At 42.9% G+C, this 16421-nt stretch overlaps 1 protein-coding gene across 3 annotated transcripts in view; it reads right to left on the bottom strand.

Moving 5' to 3' along the window:
- The window catches only part of LOC311111060 (E3 ubiquitin-protein ligase UBR5), a 39940-nt gene extending 23519 nt beyond the window's left edge, over positions 1–16421 (bottom strand). For 2 of the 3 annotated variants that reach the window (XM_084153763.1, XM_084153762.1), the window contains exons 1-21: positions 16200–16421; positions 11513–11557; positions 11261–11342; positions 10470–10546; positions 8052–8174; positions 7116–7407; positions 6681–6840; positions 6184–6333; positions 5286–5497; positions 4875–4991; positions 4378–4643; positions 3931–4048; positions 3561–3745; positions 3225–3334; positions 2723–2835; positions 2242–2403; positions 1911–2022; positions 1614–1768; positions 1147–1344; positions 611–821; positions 173–299 (exon numbers count right to left, since the gene is read on the bottom strand). In XM_084153763.1, coding sequence (XP_084009889.1) covers positions 173–299; positions 611–821; positions 1147–1344; positions 1614–1768; positions 1911–2022; positions 2242–2403; positions 2723–2835; positions 3225–3334; positions 3561–3745; positions 3931–4048; positions 4378–4643; positions 4875–4991; positions 5286–5497; positions 6184–6333; positions 6681–6840; positions 7116–7407; positions 8052–8174; positions 10470–10546; positions 11261–11342; positions 11513–11557; positions 16200–16261 — 3077 coding nt within the window. In that variant the 5' untranslated portion in view covers positions 16262–16421. The remainder of the gene's footprint in view (positions 1–172; positions 300–610; positions 822–1146; positions 1345–1613; positions 1769–1910; positions 2023–2241; positions 2404–2722; positions 2836–3224; positions 3335–3560; positions 3746–3930; positions 4049–4377; positions 4644–4874; positions 4992–5285; positions 5498–6183; positions 6334–6680; positions 6841–7115; positions 7408–8051; positions 8175–10469; positions 10547–11260; positions 11343–11512; positions 11558–16199) is intronic. The other variant, XM_084153761.1, reaches the window with a different exon arrangement.

Consider the following 16421-nt stretch of genomic DNA (forward strand, 5'->3'; position numbering starts at 1 on the left):
AAGAATGAAAAGAAATGCCAATAGGCTCAGTCAAATTATTTCACTTCTTGTGCATTATGGAAATATCAGTTAGTATAATCCAGTTCTTTAGTGTTTTTCATCATGAACATGTACCCTGAAAGAAAATAGTCAACTTAAAAACAGTAGACTTAGATTTGTATAAGTTAGTTACCCTCTGCTGCTAGAAGAGCCGGTCCTGTTCCCAGAGCTGTTGCTAGACACCACAGAGATAGCGTTGGCAATGGCCTCCACTGCTGACAGTCTCTCTGCAAACGTATTCCTCTCAGACCGTTCAGCTTCTGGAAAACACCAGTCCAACAGTTACCATACATACACAGGGAGATGGAGAATGGTGAAATAATGGAAGTCAAACGGGAGATGGGAAAGATAAAACAGAGGATGGCTCAAAACTGACACTGTGCCTTCTGAGACTAAGAGTCTTGACGCTGGTGCAACCTCACAGAACATTCAGATTGGAATATATTGTGTTGAACAGATATGATTGTGTGTCAGGTAGAACAGGGAATCCAGTTAACTCAATTAGTTTGATTTCCATCTGCAACGTTTCATCTCTCTGTATACACCACCCAGCACTCTGGCCCTGGTTTACCTTCCTCCTCCTTGGTCTCCTTGTTGCTGACGGGGAAGCAGACGGAGACGCAGGCGTGGAGGATGTTGCGGTTGCCGTCGCAGCGGTGGCCCAGGAAGGAGTGGAGGACGTGGGGACTCTGCTCCAGGAGAACAGCCTGCTCCAGGTTCACCAGGTACTGACGACAGGCCTCAAAGTCACAACGCAGCACGTGCTGCATCAACGTCTGCTTCTGGAAACACAAGTCGAACAATGTTATTTAAAGCGCATCAGCACAGCGTCTCTATACACTTTACAGCAGGAATAAAAACATGCAAAATACAAAAGCATTTAGTCAACAACGGAATACAATAACGGACAGTTTCTTGGGTTAAAAACAGCCTTTTCCTGGGCTAAAAAGCACTTTCAATGTAGATCCTATATTGAGCATGTTTTTTTGTTGTCCAGAAGTAAACTCAATCTAGGGAAACCTGCGAAAGTTATGATCATCCCAGTAACAAATTGACCATCAAATAAATAATCCCCTTTGAGCTATAAATAAATCACATTTTGCTAACCTCCACAGCCAATATGATAATAGCAGCTTTCTTCTTGATGGTGGAGTTGGTGGGGAGGTTGGCCAGGGAGTGCACCCCCATGCCCAGGCTGGCGATGGGCGGCAGGTCCAACCACTCAGGGTCTCGGATCCCACCCATACAGTCTTTGGCCATTGGGTAAATTGTGCCGTTCCCATCCCGAAGGATGACTGGAGAGTCCTGGAATACAGTACATAAAGCATATGAGAATAGAAACACCTGCACATTGTTCTACATGCTTCCATATAGTTTATACCATTCGGTCAAAATGTTCAATAAACTCTTCAGGACCATAGAACAGACTGAATGTGTTTCTAATCATATGACAGCTTCTGTAATGTGTACCTGAGGAAATTGTTGGATATGCGATTGCCTAAGCAAACTTTTCGCAATACATGAAGCATGGCTATATTAGAAAAGGTTGTATTGAGTAGCGGAGAGGTGCTGACCTGTCCTGCGGTGAAGATGGCCACGTTGCGTTCACTCTGCCCCAGGAAGGCTAGGTTACTGGTGGGGAAGTTATTCTCCTGCTCTGCTTTGCCTGTGGCCAGGTCAAAGATACAGTACCTCACCCAGTTACCCGTCTTCAGCACTGCGTGGACTCCTGAAGGGGCAGACAACACAGCAAGTCAGAAATACACACAGAATTCATTCATATCTACACTTAAACACTCAATACTACATTATCGGCACAAACATAAATTACCACATTGCATTGTTATGCTACTATGCTAATGTCTTCTTACCTTTGGAGTCAACATTCACAGCCAGAATCTCAGCTTTCTCTGGGATGCAGAGTTTTTTAGGTGTGCGCTGGAAGCAATCTGGAACTTTAGGTGTTCCACCAGTTTTTACCACCTTTTGAAAAAATGAAATGGGCACCAGTTTTTAGACAACCAACATTTATACAACAGCTACTTCGTACAAACGTAATACTACAATGACAGATAGATTAATTAAATAATTGAAAACATTATTAATCCATCACTGAAAATACACATTTGTATGTGAGTAATAATAACTACACTATAATGTTTTCTAAGTATGTGAGTGTAAGTGAGGATCTAGTAGTCGTACCTGTAACTCATCTATTCTGAGCAGCCTACAGTCCTGCAGCAGTGAGGAGGGGTCAGAGTCAGTTATGGGAGCCGCAGCACTAGGCTGACTCGGCTGTGTGCTCACGCTGCTTGACGTCCCTGGAAACTTCACAGCTACATACGCACCATCCACTTTTAGCACCTGAAGTTAAAAGATGGAGCTGTTGCAAATAGGACCGTCGTGAAGACACCACAATAATACAACAGACAAACCACAGGATACAAAACATGATACTACTGCTTTGAGTTCTGCTCTTAGGCATGTCTTTACATGTAAATGAAAACAAATATTTAATAAAATTACTCTGAGAATTATAGACTAGAAGGTTTTAGAAATAACTATTAAATATGTCATCAATCTAAATATTTTACACAATGTTAATCAAAACAAAACAATGGTGTCTATCCCCCCGTCTGCCAGAGAGAGTTAGGGTCTGGTCCCTTCCTGTAGCCGCACCCACCTTTCCCACAGGGACATTTTTAACATCCTCCACAAACACCACTTCCCGAAGAGGCCACTGCTCCTCGTTCACCTTCTCCTCCTCTTTGGGAGCCGGGGTTGAGCGTCTTCGTTCTGTAATGGCACACAACACGTTAGGATATTCATACAACACCAGACCAGAGATAATAAACATGTCAAATTCCCGAGGTGCGCTTGATTTAGCTTGTCCGCTGTGCAAGGTGGGCAGGGTTTGCACTTTTAGGACTATTCTATTGGGGTTCAATTGTACCAGGCAAGCTAAATCATGCGCAGCACAAGCATTTGACAAAAGTATTTAAACCAGGTCTCGTAAGCAGATACAGCAGATTTCATTATCAGATACATCAACTAGAGACAAACAAACTGCTAGCAGCAACAACAAAAAGAGACCTGCAATTGCCACACCATCCGTTTCAAAGGCAAATGAGTCATGGCAATATTAGAGAGAGGTGGTTAGTATAGTAGCTAGTAATGTGACGTACTGTAGGGCAGCGAGGCACTGCTAGCAATGGAGGAGGTGTCACTGCAGGTGGAGGCCGGGGAGGGAGGGGGCCCCATCTCAGTCTTTACCAACTCCGGCTTGCTCTCCGTTCTAAGGAGAGAATGTGTAGGATTGAGTTCATGAGTGTTTAAGACGAGGGCCATTGATTTAGAGTGCCTTAAAAGGGAACATCTGTCCCAATTCACTCCCTACCCCTTCCCGTTGGGCCTAACCCTTTAATATTTGCAAATATGCAGACATAGAAGGGTTAGGGTCCAGGGAAAGGGTCAGGGAGCGAATTGAGTCCAGCTGCTCTCTAAATTGGAAGCTAACTCACTTGATCTCCTGGGTCTTGGTGGTCTTGTCCATGTTCTTGAGGCTCTCTGGCGATCGCAGCTGGAACCTGCAGCTGTCATTCATGTTCCAGACAGACTCGAGGAGCAGTCCCACCTTGGGGATCCCAGCGTTGACAGAAAACGCCACGGCACCGGCGTGGTAGAGGGGGTTATTCCTCAGGCACACCTGGAGAGAGGACACAAACACCTGTTCACATTCGTTCAAAAGCAGTGTACGAGTGTACGCAACAGACATCCAATCGGATTCACAGGTGCAGAGAACAAACACATTTCAGGAAAAAGAAAGGAACATTTATACACAGGGTTCTAATGCTCCCATAGTCTTGGTTTTATGTTGTTATGTTATCTCACCTGCGTTCCCACAGTGATGTTGGGTATTGAGGAGATGCCGGCACTGGACTTTGGCTTCTTGTTCTTGGCTCTAGCCTTTTCAAGCATCTTTTTCCGTTGACTAAAAGGCACAACACCCCTAAGGAGACATTTCAAAACATAAACCACTATCCTCCAGCCTAATCTTCTTGTATGCATAAATCTCTCAAGGGCCGAGTTCTACATTTGGACTGGACATTTGAGTAGAGCGAGGGCCTCTGGCCAGCCACTGCCCGAGTTCAATTAGTATTTGTTTTCTTTCAAATACTTTAGCTGCACTTGATTGAGCTTGCTTGGCACAATCCCAGTGCAAATCCAGCCAATCTGGCACTTCAGGAAAGTTCAATCAAACGCTCAAACCATTTCAAGAAAAACTAATACCATTTGAACCCACTGCCATAGAGGAGAGGATTAAGTACTCCAACTCACCACCAGTACAGGCTGCTCTCCAGCTGGGCGCAGGTGAAGAGGGCACAGCAGTGCAGAGACACAATGCGCTCCCCCTGAAGCTCAGGGTAGGTCTGGGCACTGTGTTCCAGCTTGGACGCCACGCTGCTCAGGGTGTCATCCATCCAGGTCGCCACCTTGTTGGTCTCTGTGGCCACGGTGGCTCTGATGCTGTTAGCAGACAGCAGGGTGATCTTCTCATTGGTCAAGCCCAGGAAGGACACCCGGGGGTGGCGGATAGAAGGGTTCTGATTGGAGGAGAGTTTGATTATTATATGGGGTGGGGTTGCAAATAAAATGTGTATTTGAATGAAAACACTTATTTGCAAAGTAGTCCTCAGGAGGAGTTAGTGTTCTTACTGTACAGCATTGGTCTCTGATATATCATTTGAATTCTATTTGATAAAGGCTGCTGCTGAATCCTTCACATTGTTCATGCAATCAGTCCTGTTGGCTTGTTGTACAGTACTGTTGTTTACCTGCGTGTTTCTGTATGGTTCTGGTTCACTCCACTTCCACTGGTAGAGTTCCCCCTTAGAGCTCACTGCTACCAGCTCAGAGAACAAGGACCCGATGCTCACAAATTTCACACCATCCTGGACCAAAACACCAACAGAAACATTACATAGAAAAATGTGCTAATCTGATCTGTGCATATTAACTCAAAGCAATATTGAGGATATAGACCTAGCGAAAACTATTAAAACATATTGATATAAATAAACCAAGTGGGAAATCCATTAATGTGATAAATGAATGCTGTCATTTTCCCTGAACAAGCTTTATTGACATCACATCTGAATATATGAACAACAAAAAGAGTGGACCTTCCCATTAATCAAATTATTCCATCAACCAATCAATGTCCCTATCCTCCCAGCGACGCCCACCTTATCAGGCCACCACTGCAGCTCCTCGCCCAGAGAGACAGGGCTCTGGACGGGTATGTTCTTCTTGTCCAGGCTGGGCTCCCCCTCGCGGCTGGTGGAGCCCCTCTCCGTGTCAAACGAGGCCCCATCCAGCCACCTCCGCTCCCGCAACCTCAACACAGACTCGCGCTCACGCAACAGCTCTGAGTCGCGCTCTAAGGGAAGAAGGAGAACTGGTATGGCAATGGGGTCACACCAGCGGGATAAAAGTAAGCCACTCTCTGGGGAAGACCCGTCAACAAATTAAAGAGATTTGTTTTATAATTATGCAAATAAAAGGGTTTTGGCAGTAAAAATGTGAAAGTTAGTTAATAGTGGTGTCTGCACGCTCACATGTGGAAATGTGAGGTAGGAGGACAGATCAGGATAGATTAGCGCTAGACATGCATTATGTGGGAGAGGGTTTTTCCTACAGCATAGGGCTGCAGTAGAGAGAGGTGCCTGTTATATGACAGGGTCTAGCGGGCCTTTCTCAGAGGGCTCACTGAAGAACAGGTATTATGGCCATGCAGCACCCTGAAAACACACTACTGACCACACACACATCCACAACAACACACACCCACAACAACACACACATCCACAACAACACATCCACGTGGGCTTTGCCGACAGGTTGAAGAGGAAAGACTAGTATTGACTAACAGCATACCTCAACTATCAGGGAACTAAAAGCATATACTATGTATGGTGAAAAGTAATCCTACATCCATTTAGGTAACAGATCATGTACCTTGTTACTACCAATTCCACTACTACTATTTAGGAAGAGAAATATGATTTCAATCTCCACCTCCTGACTACAGAAGAGGACAACGGTCCCTGGGCAGCAGCTCTGAGTGTCGGGTTGGTCAGTTACCTCGCGAGGAGCCCAGGCGGGACAGGGAGGAGCGTCTGAAGGAGGGGTAGCCAAAGTAGCTGATGTCCTCAGAGAACATGGCGTCAGCGTCGATGATGACACTGGGGTGGGCTGAGTGGATGTCAGCATCCAGCAGAGACATCAGGTCCTCTGTAAAATCCAACACAAAAGAGAGGGATGTTTATTACATGACTATTGCTGTCCCATCAGTCAAGGGTCAAACCCATGGGTTAATAAACAAGTTTGCATTTAGAATTTTGGGGACTACTCCATTGGTTCCACAAATGTAGCAAATCACAAATGTTGCAAATACCAACTAACTATACAAAACTTAGTTCTGGAGAACGCTTTCACATAACCCCGTTAAACCAGACCAAGCTGTTTGAGAGCCCTCTGCTCTTTCATACAAGGCTGCTATGTTGAGTCTTTCTCGCAAAAGAGATGATCTTAAAGAGATCAAGATGTAGAATATAATTGAAGGTGAAATAAAGTTGTACCTCCAGGGAGGTAGGACTCGCTGGCTGTGTCATCTCCATCGTCCCCGTCCTCATCGTCTCTGCTCAGCAGGTTGTTAACGGCCAGGTTGACATCCAGGTTGGTCCTCTGGAGCTCCCGGATGATCACACTCCTAGACTTCCCCTGGAGGACCACCTGAGCCTGGGGAAGAGGAGAGGCAACATGAAGATCACCACCCAGAAAACAACCATGTTGTGACTGTGGTGACTGAGCACCAGAGAGAAGTGAAGGCCATGGATTGAGGACCTTGTTATAATGAATGAGGGGCTCTGGTCAAGCAATAAAAATCGATCAAATCTGATTTGTAAAAAGTGTTTTTCTTTAAAAGGGTATATTCAGTGATATGAAATCCTCAAACGGTGGGGTCACTTCCTGAATTCAAATCAATGTCGGTGACGACAGACAGCGGGTCTAACCTGGGAAATGAGTTCCTCTGGGATGACCGAGGCAGGGATGACAGGCTGGGGCTGGCTGCCCAGGAGACCAGAGCCCCGGTCCCTCCCCGTGCGGATCACCCTGGTCTGACGTCTTGAGTCCCGGGCAGCTGTAGACGACCTCCCGGAAGAGCCTCCACCACCTCCTCCACTGACAGCTCCTCCTACACCTCCTCCCCCTGCACCTCCTACACTGCTGCTGCCGCCACCGCCACCACCACCGCCTCCTCCTCCTCCTCCTGATCCACCATTCACCCCGGAGCTCCAGCGACTCCTGTTATAGCACAAGGCGAAGGTCAGGCACAGCTGTCAGCCACACAGCAGAAACTCTCAAATCAACACAAGGCTGCCTGCCTGCACACTGGATTAGCAATTAGCCGTTGGACAGCTGGCTTTCAGAGAGAGCAGAGGTCCTAGGGTATTTACGCATACCGCAATTTGGAAGCAATAGTTTGGTAGCAAATTTATTTTGTCATTTTTGAGATGAATTTGACCACATTAAATCGTATAATTAAGGGGCTGGTAATGTAACAATTGGAAGAAGAAAAAAGGGGGGGGGGGGGAAATACAATGGAGGATGGTAGATTGCTTTCACCTAGTGTTATTCAATTCAGCCCATAGCATCAAGGCTCAATAGGTATGTTATGTTTATGCCTTTAACCTCAGCTGCTGCTGCTGCTTGGGTTTGAAGGTCCCAATTTACAGGACAACTGTGGTACAAGGTCTGATTCTGACTGCGCCATCTCATTTTACATGGACAAAACCTGAATCCTAGATAATAATAATGCCTTCAGCAATCCTCCTGCAGCCGTCTTTGTCTAGGCCTACGTGGCGCTAATGCACATGAAGCCGTATAACGACTTTACCCGAGTGTGTCTAGGGGAGGTTTTTCTAAGGGCCCTTACTGCCAGAACTTACCCAAGGGTGTTGCCTGCCAGTCTGCCCAGTGTGTCAGAGCCAGACAGGAACCAGGGAGGATCACTAGTCCTGCCTGGCCTGGAGCTCCTTCCTGTCCCTGAACCACTGCCACTCAACTTTGAACTGGAAACAAAAGATGGGAAGACGGGAGATCAGATCAGTTACTACAAACCTAGTAGTCCCACATGATGGGACTAAAGATTAAGATGACAACCTGGGAGTGGAAATCCCAGGTTGTGGCCCATGTCTAGGGCTTTTACATGTTTATGTTTAAGGTTAAAAAAAACAACAGGGGAAATGGTGGAGGCTAGCATGGCAACACCCTCAGGAATCAGAATTGGCTGCAACTCGTTCCGCCTTCAAGACGTATCCCTTTTTAAAAGGTACTTGGGGTTTTTAGGGCTGCGATTGCTAACTCCTACAATAAGATAATTTGATATGATCAGAGTGTATTGTGTTATATACATTTGATGCCTATTGTACATAGATGTATGAATTTGCTGCAATCTACGTTTAAGTCAATTGCATTACATACTTGCCAACAAATGATGAGCAACGCCTGAGACTGACCATAACAGCATTGTCCTGTTTGAGATTCAAACCCATTACTCTTTTGTACACAGTATCTCAATATATTGTGAATTTCTTCCCAATTAAAGAATGCAGATACATTTTACTAATAGGCATTTTAGCGACACACACAAAATATAGAAACATGTTTTATTTAGCAATTGAGTATAGTAGGCCTAACAATGAAAGGAATTGTGCAGACTTCTGCAGAAATAAAATATCAGTAATCTGTAAAAATGTACATTTGTTTACCATTTATTACAATACATAGTGCGGAGTGTGACTGGATAGTATTCCGAGAGGAAGCTTTGTTCAGTCAGCTGTCAAAGTTGCTGATTGAAAATGTGCAGTGCTCGTTTCCACAGTAAGGTTTTCCAGTAACCCACAATGCGGCTGACTGCAAAGCTATTACCATCTGAAACCATCTCATTTTATTTTGAAAAGTTCAGCTTATTTCACCGTGCCAGGCAACAAAACACGTGCTCTGCAGAAAAGCTTAAAGTAAACCAGTCACATTATTTACCAGTCTTTCTCAGGCTGATTCACTTGCATGCTTTGCAACTAGAGGGCCTAGTTCACTGTTTGATGCTGTTCTGCTGGTAAGACGTATAGGGTATCAATGAAACTCACAAATACATGCTGCCCACCAACACAAACCCTAGCAACAGCTAAAAAGGCATTCTTGCTCATACAAAATAAAACGCAGAAGAGCAAATTCATGAATGCAATTGGTTTTCAGAACGTGGCCTATAATTTCTAAATACTAAGATACCATTGCAAGCATTGTTTTTAGTTTTTGTTTGGGACAGTAAACTGTAGAGATGGAAGAAAATACCAATGACTTATCTATAAAAAATGCATTGTTCATGATGCAAAACAGCTTAACACAGGTCACAACACTTTCTGGTCTTTCATTTGTCATAGTGTGTTAAGTAACCAAGTAATAACATCATGAAACCATTCTACTAGTAGGCCTAAGTACTTAGTAAGTCCTCAATGGAACTCAACTCGCAGGACTCACCATTGCTAGGCTTCAGCATACAGGAGTCGTGTTAAGGCAGGATTTTGCATTTTTCCTCACAGAAAAGGAAATATAAAACGCAGAAAAAATATCTTGCTGCATTTTGTAAATGCAGATCTTAAATGCTTCTTATTGTAAATTCTGCTCGGCTTCAGTCAGGGTTCGCGCCAAATCATGAATGGAAAAGGACTCATTCTGTGCTTCAGTTGCACTTCTCCAGTCGGATGAAATATCTTTGCTCTCTTCATTGGATCACCAGACAGCGCTCTGACTGATGTGATGTGTAGGGTACTTTCCAGTGTAGTTGTTACAGTAACAAGTAACAAAGCAAGATTAACTTCCAGCAAAACATTAGCCTACATTCTTTCTATGACAAACATTACAAATATGATGGCCATCCATCGTTTTTGCGAAAAAAAATACCTTGCTTTTTCATTGCAAGCTAATTTACTAGCCAAATAGCGTTGCACTTCTGTTGTCATCTGATGAAAACTATTTTCTGCCGAATGTGTTGCACTAATGTATTTTGTGTGAAGAAAAACGATATAGTTGCATGCCCCTTACCACTCTACTGAAGCAAAAAAACACTGTTGACTTTCAATATAAAACATAGGTGAAATGGTTTAAAACGCAGACTTTTTGTCGGTATATGTTTTGAAAATGCAGATTTCGGAAAGCTAATGCAACCCCCGGAATATAAAAAAAGATATACAATATTTGGCCTTGAGTAATGACCTGAATGATAATCGCAGTGATCTCCCAATGCATTTGGAGTTCTCTTAAACTCCATTAGGATGAAACTATTTTCCTAGTGTAAACAGTCTCACCCATCGTTGCCATCTGGTTTGGTCAGCTCCAGACGATCAGGCTGGACAGCAAAGCTGATCCGACATACACGTCCATCCTGGAAAGAAAGAAATTACTCCATATTATCACAACGAATCAAATTGTATTTGTCACATGCGCCAAATAAAACAGGTGTAGACCTTACTGTGAAATGCTTACTTACAAGCCCTTAACCAACAATGCAGTTCAAGAAGTAGAGTTTAAAAAATATTTACTAAATAAAATAAAGTAAAAAATAAAATAAAAAGTTACACAATAAAATAACGAGGCTATATACCGGGGGTACCGGTACCGAGTCAATGTGCGGGGGTACAGGTTAGTCAAGGTCATTTGTATATGTAGGTAGGGGTAAAGTGACTATGCATAGATAATAAACAGTGAGTAACAGCAGTGTAAAAACAAGGGGGTCAATGTAAATAGTCCGGGTGGCCATTTGATTAATTGTTCAGCAGTCTTATGGCTTGGGGGTAGAAGCTGTTAAGGAGCCTTTAATAAGTTACAAACGTTGCAAAAAAAAACCCTGCAGTTGGTTAGGAGCCCGTAAAACGGCAGCCATCCCCTCCGCCGCCATTACTACAGAAAAGGTGATGGCATCTTACATAAAAAGACTGCACTAACATGTTTATTTACTAATTCATGGTGCTCTTATTTTTCATAAGTAGCGCACTATAGGAAAAAGGGTGCCATTTGGGATCGCAACCGCCATCAAAATGTAGAGGCAGTACAGCTCAAACGTTATTGATTGTAATATACATAAATCCTTCGATGTTACCTCAAGCAGAAAGCCAGCATGGTTTGGTCCAACTACACACTGTTTTAAGGTAGCCTGCTCCAGCAGGTTGAGGTGTGGATGACTGCATTGAGAGACACAGACAATGTAGTGAATGTTAACATGTAGAAAAGCTATAAGATCGCTATACATCTGTGGAGTGTGGTCCCCGCTGACAGACACATGGCTGAGTAATACATTTGCTGATAATTCCACCGTTAATATAAAAATGTATAAAAAACATTCATGTCTTACCTGTTAAAGTTGTATTTGTTGAGTTTCTCCGACACTTCACGAAGCCTGTTAAGTACAATAAATAAGTAATAATAAAAAATTGACATTACTGAGATTGTTCATTTCCATTCACAGTGTGAATCTGTGCAATTCATGGTCTGGAAATCCATGGTCATGATACCTGAGCTACTAGTCTGTACTCTGTGTAGACTCTATAAGGAGCATGGCATCTGCTTGCACATGACATTAACAAGAAGTCCGATGAGAATCTCAAATGCATGAATGCTGATGACAACAGTATCAAAATTGCTCACCAGCTTCATTAAATTTTTTTTATCTAAATAACAGTATAGCTAAACAGTTAGAGCATGGTGTGTATACCCATCTGCACTGCATTGGGACTGTTGCCTTCACTCACAGAGTACACCAGTGGGCAGGTCATTCCCCCAGTCAAAGGGACAGGGCATGTGCTGAGCTACCATTCAAAAGTTTGTGGTCACTTAGAAATGTCCTTGTTTTTGAAAGAAAAGCAATTTTTTTGTCCATTTTTATAATAACATCAAATTGATCAGAAATACAGTGTAGACATTGTTAATGTTGTAAATGGCTATTGTAGCTGGAAACGTCTGATTTTGAATGGAATATCTACATAGGCGTACAGAGGCCCATTATCAGAAACCATCAGTCCTGTGTTCCAATGGCACGTTGTGTTTGCTAATCCAAGTTTATCATTTTAAAAAGGCTAATTGATCATTAGAAAACCCTTTTGCAATTATGTTAGCACAGCTGAAAACTGCTGTGCTGATTAAAGAAGCAATGAAACTGGCCTTCTTGAGACTAGTTGAGTATCTGGAGCATCAGCAATTGTGGGTTCGATTACAGCCTCAAAATGGCCAGAAACAAAGAACTTTCTTCAGAAACTCATCAGTCTATTCTTGTTCTGAGAAATGAATGCTATTCCATGCGAGAAATTGCCAAGAAACTGATGGTCTCATACAACGATGTGTACTACTCCCTTCACAGAACAGCGCAAACTGGCTCTAACCAGAATAGAAAGAGGAGTGGGAGGCCCCGGTGCACAACTGCGCAAGAGGGCAAATACATTAGTGTGTCTAGTTTGAGAAACAGACGCCTCACAGGTCCTCAACTGGCAGCTTCATTAAATAGTACCCGCAAATCACCAGTCTAAACGTCAACAGTGAAGAGGCGACTCCGGGATGCTGACCTTCTAGGTAGAGTTGCAAAGAAAAAGCCATATCTCAGACTGCCCATCTTAATCTTTTCTTTTTATGGCCAGTCTGATATGGCTTTTTCTTTGCAACTCTGCCTAGAAGGTCAGCATCGAAAGTTATTTGTTTCTGGCCATTTTGAGCCTGTATTCAAACCCACAATTGCTGATGCTCCAGATACTCAACTAGTCTCAAGAAGGCCAGTTTTATTGCTTCTTTAAAATCAGCACAACAGTTTTCAGCTGTGCTAACATAATTGCAAAAGGGTTTTATAACGATCAATTAGCCTTTTAAAATGATAAACTTGGATTAGCAAACACAACGTGCCATTGGAACACAGGACTGATGGTTGCTGATAATGGGCCTCTGCACGCCTATGTAGATATTCCATTAAAAATGTGCAGTTTCCAGCTACAATAGACATTTACAATATTGACAATGTCTACACTGTTTTCTGATCAATTTGCCGTTATTATAAAAATTTACAAAATAATTGCTTTTCTTTCGAAAACAAGGACATTTCTAAGTGACCCCAAACGTTTGAACGGTAGTGTACATCCAACAGAGACATCAGTACTATTGTGACCTTTCATTTTAGTACAAGTTGATCAGAGTGATTATTTAGTACAACTCCAAGCCCATAACGGCAGGTAGCTTAGTGGTTAAGAGCGTTGTGCCAGTAACCGAAAGGTCTCTGGTTCTAATCCCCAAGCCGACTAGGTGAAAAATCTGTCGATGTGCCCTTGAGCAAGGCACTTAACCCTAATTGCTCCTGTAAGTCGCTCTGGATAAGAGCGTCTGCTAAATGACTAAAATGTAAATGTAAATAACTGTCATCACCTTATTGCCCTTCTCTGCCACCATTCTAGACCAGCAAAATCTTTGATTGTATCGAAGTTTAAAAACCATGTTGTGTAAAGCATGACAGGCTGACAGCTTTACTTCTTGTTTCAGCTCTAGCATCTATACTCTCGATGAGTGAACCAGGCACATGCCTTACTCCTTTTGCCTGCTATGAAATGACAGGTCCAATAGGGTCAACAATAGTTTAAAAAGAGCTTCAACTGCTTTAGGCCACACTACTGGAAGCATTGATTCTCATTCTAATGGCTGAAGTACAACAATGGTTATGGTCACCAGAAATTGACTAGTTAACAGGAAACAGGTGAAGTGAACAAACATTTCATTAATCTATATACTCAAGGGAGCAAGTCAATACACCAAGGCTATGTTATCATACAAAATGTCAGCCGCAGAAAGTGGACAAAAGATACAATATTACCTGCTGCAAATGGGGGGGGGGGCTATCAGACAGTTGAAAGCAAGCCGTATGGGGTGAAAATGTAAGTAATATGACATTTCCTGTCAAGCAAGCCCAGTGGACAAGCCGATGGATGGCGATGACTTATAAGGCATGGCCCGGCCGGTTGTCCAGTGACAGTAAACCAGTCCCTCAGCAGAAGATAAACAATGAGCCAGCAACACTGCCTTGATATACGAGGCACACCACCCAGAGCCATTAATAACCAACATCAACAGGACAGGGCGGCTCTTTTACTCTGCAAGAAATGTGTTTGCGTATACTAAACCTAATGTTCTCCTCCTAACATGTACAAAAATTATATTATATTCTATCCATGTGGGTCAGAGAAGAATCCGTGTCCTCAGCCGGGTAATGAAAATACATCCTGAACAGTCGAGGCACAAGCAGTCCATGAGACTAGCTTATTGTGAGTCTCAACATATTCTTGTAAGCAAATATCCTATTTACTTTTGGATAAAAGTATGCCTCTTAACAACTACGGTAAGAAACAACTCTTGGGTAAGACAAATAACTGCAGTTGAGCAGTAGGGGGATATATTAGCACATGGTGACCATATAGCACATGTGAATGCATGCCATTGCTAGCTGGCTTGTAAAAGATATGGCTTACTTGGGGAATGATTGTCATTCCACATCAGCCAATTCTATCGCAAGATGGGTGAACATGATTGTATTAGGAACCAGTGAAATCAACTGAACCATCTTGGTCAATAAGTACAAAACCCTAGCTTCAAATGTCATATCCTTGCTTTTAATTCAAGGTCATTCAAGATGTGCTTTTCCAATGTCCCAACCTCTCTGTCTTAAAGTAGAACGGCCCATTAATCAGTTCAATCTCAATGGATGATATAAATAGGCTTACTATAAATCACCTGCAGAGCAAAATACAGGTCACAATACACAGACAGTCAACTGTTCATAGCTGGTCCTTGTCTCGCTTAAGCTAACGTTATATATTATTTACACATATTTACTCACCACCTGGCCAGGTAACTACTCTGTAAAAATGATGTAACTTAAAGGCCAACTCCACCACTTTCAACTTCATTTTATTATGTCCAGCATATATGTGAAAACGGCGCATTTCTACGTTTTGTAGAAAAAAAAAATACAAAAGTTAAAAAGAGTTCACCCCGATGACATCATCAAAAGTTAAAACATTTTAAAAATCTGTGATTTTCAAACGTATGAGATTCGCGGTGACATGGGGACCAATAAAATACCCGCCCTTGACCTAGAAACTCGTTGCCGGTTTTGAAAATCACTTTTTTACTTTTAATCCTACCCTGCGATGTCACAGAGAAGCATTTTATTAGGACCTTTCTAATATTTTTAAACCACAGATCATAGAATAGCGCTGTTTTCACATACTGTATGTAGACACTGGTTTGACGCTGGAGATTATGAGGTTGAAAACTGGCTGATGTTTATTCACGAGGAACAATATTAGCTGGCCGACTAGTTAGCTAACTAACGTCGTTGGTGGTTGACTAGATAAACAAGTCGCAATTAAGCAAGCCAATGTTAGCTTACAATTGGTTGGCTGGATAACAGTACCTAGCTAGCAAGCAAACATATTGGCACAAGTCTGGCTAGTTTAGCTAACATTATCTAGCAATGACTAGCTAATATATTAGCTAGCTAATTAGCCACTTAACCAGCTAGCTACATCTTCGATGGTTCCGTCGAGCTAGCCAACTCCCTCTAGATAGTCGACAATAAGATATCCAAATGTAGCTGGCATGACATACACAATGTCAATGCAAAAAAACAAACAATCACCGATCATTACAACACTATAGTCACTGACGTTCCCTCATTTTTCCCCATCCCCCAACCCGCATTGTCCGTCTCAACTTTGACCATCAGCCAATCTTTCCAGGCAGAGAACGAACGAAACAGCTCGCTTAACTGCTGCTAGCTCTGGCTAGCTAGCTTATTAGCCTAGCAGGCTAGCTAACGTTAGCTACGTTGAAGAGGCTTGTTCAAGATGCCGGGCCTTGCTTCAAGTACGGTAAAGTGGTCGAAATGTGTTCGATTGAAATACACATGACAATATGAACATTGCTTCGAAACAAATAGATAATCGTAGGGTACCACACCCTACACATATATATTGATTTAAACATTTATTTTCCACGCCCGCAACAAATACCTGTCATTGAGCTGGTCCTCAGTCCCGGGCAACGGGTGAACCACGAAGTGTATAGATGTCATGGATCCAATCCAAATTAACACACAAATGCGTCAAGTGTGTGGGAAATGTTATTTTCTCGATAACTGTATATGTTAGGATTCATAGAAATATTTTATGACAAAAAATCCCGAGCTTAGAACTACAGCCTCCTCACCCACATGCCGCCATCTTAACTCTACC

Source organism: Coregonus lavaretus (genome assembly GCF_964263955.1).
Source record: "Coregonus lavaretus genome assembly, chromosome: 3".
NCBI lineage: Eukaryota > Metazoa > Chordata > Actinopteri > Salmoniformes > Salmonidae > Coregonus > Coregonus lavaretus.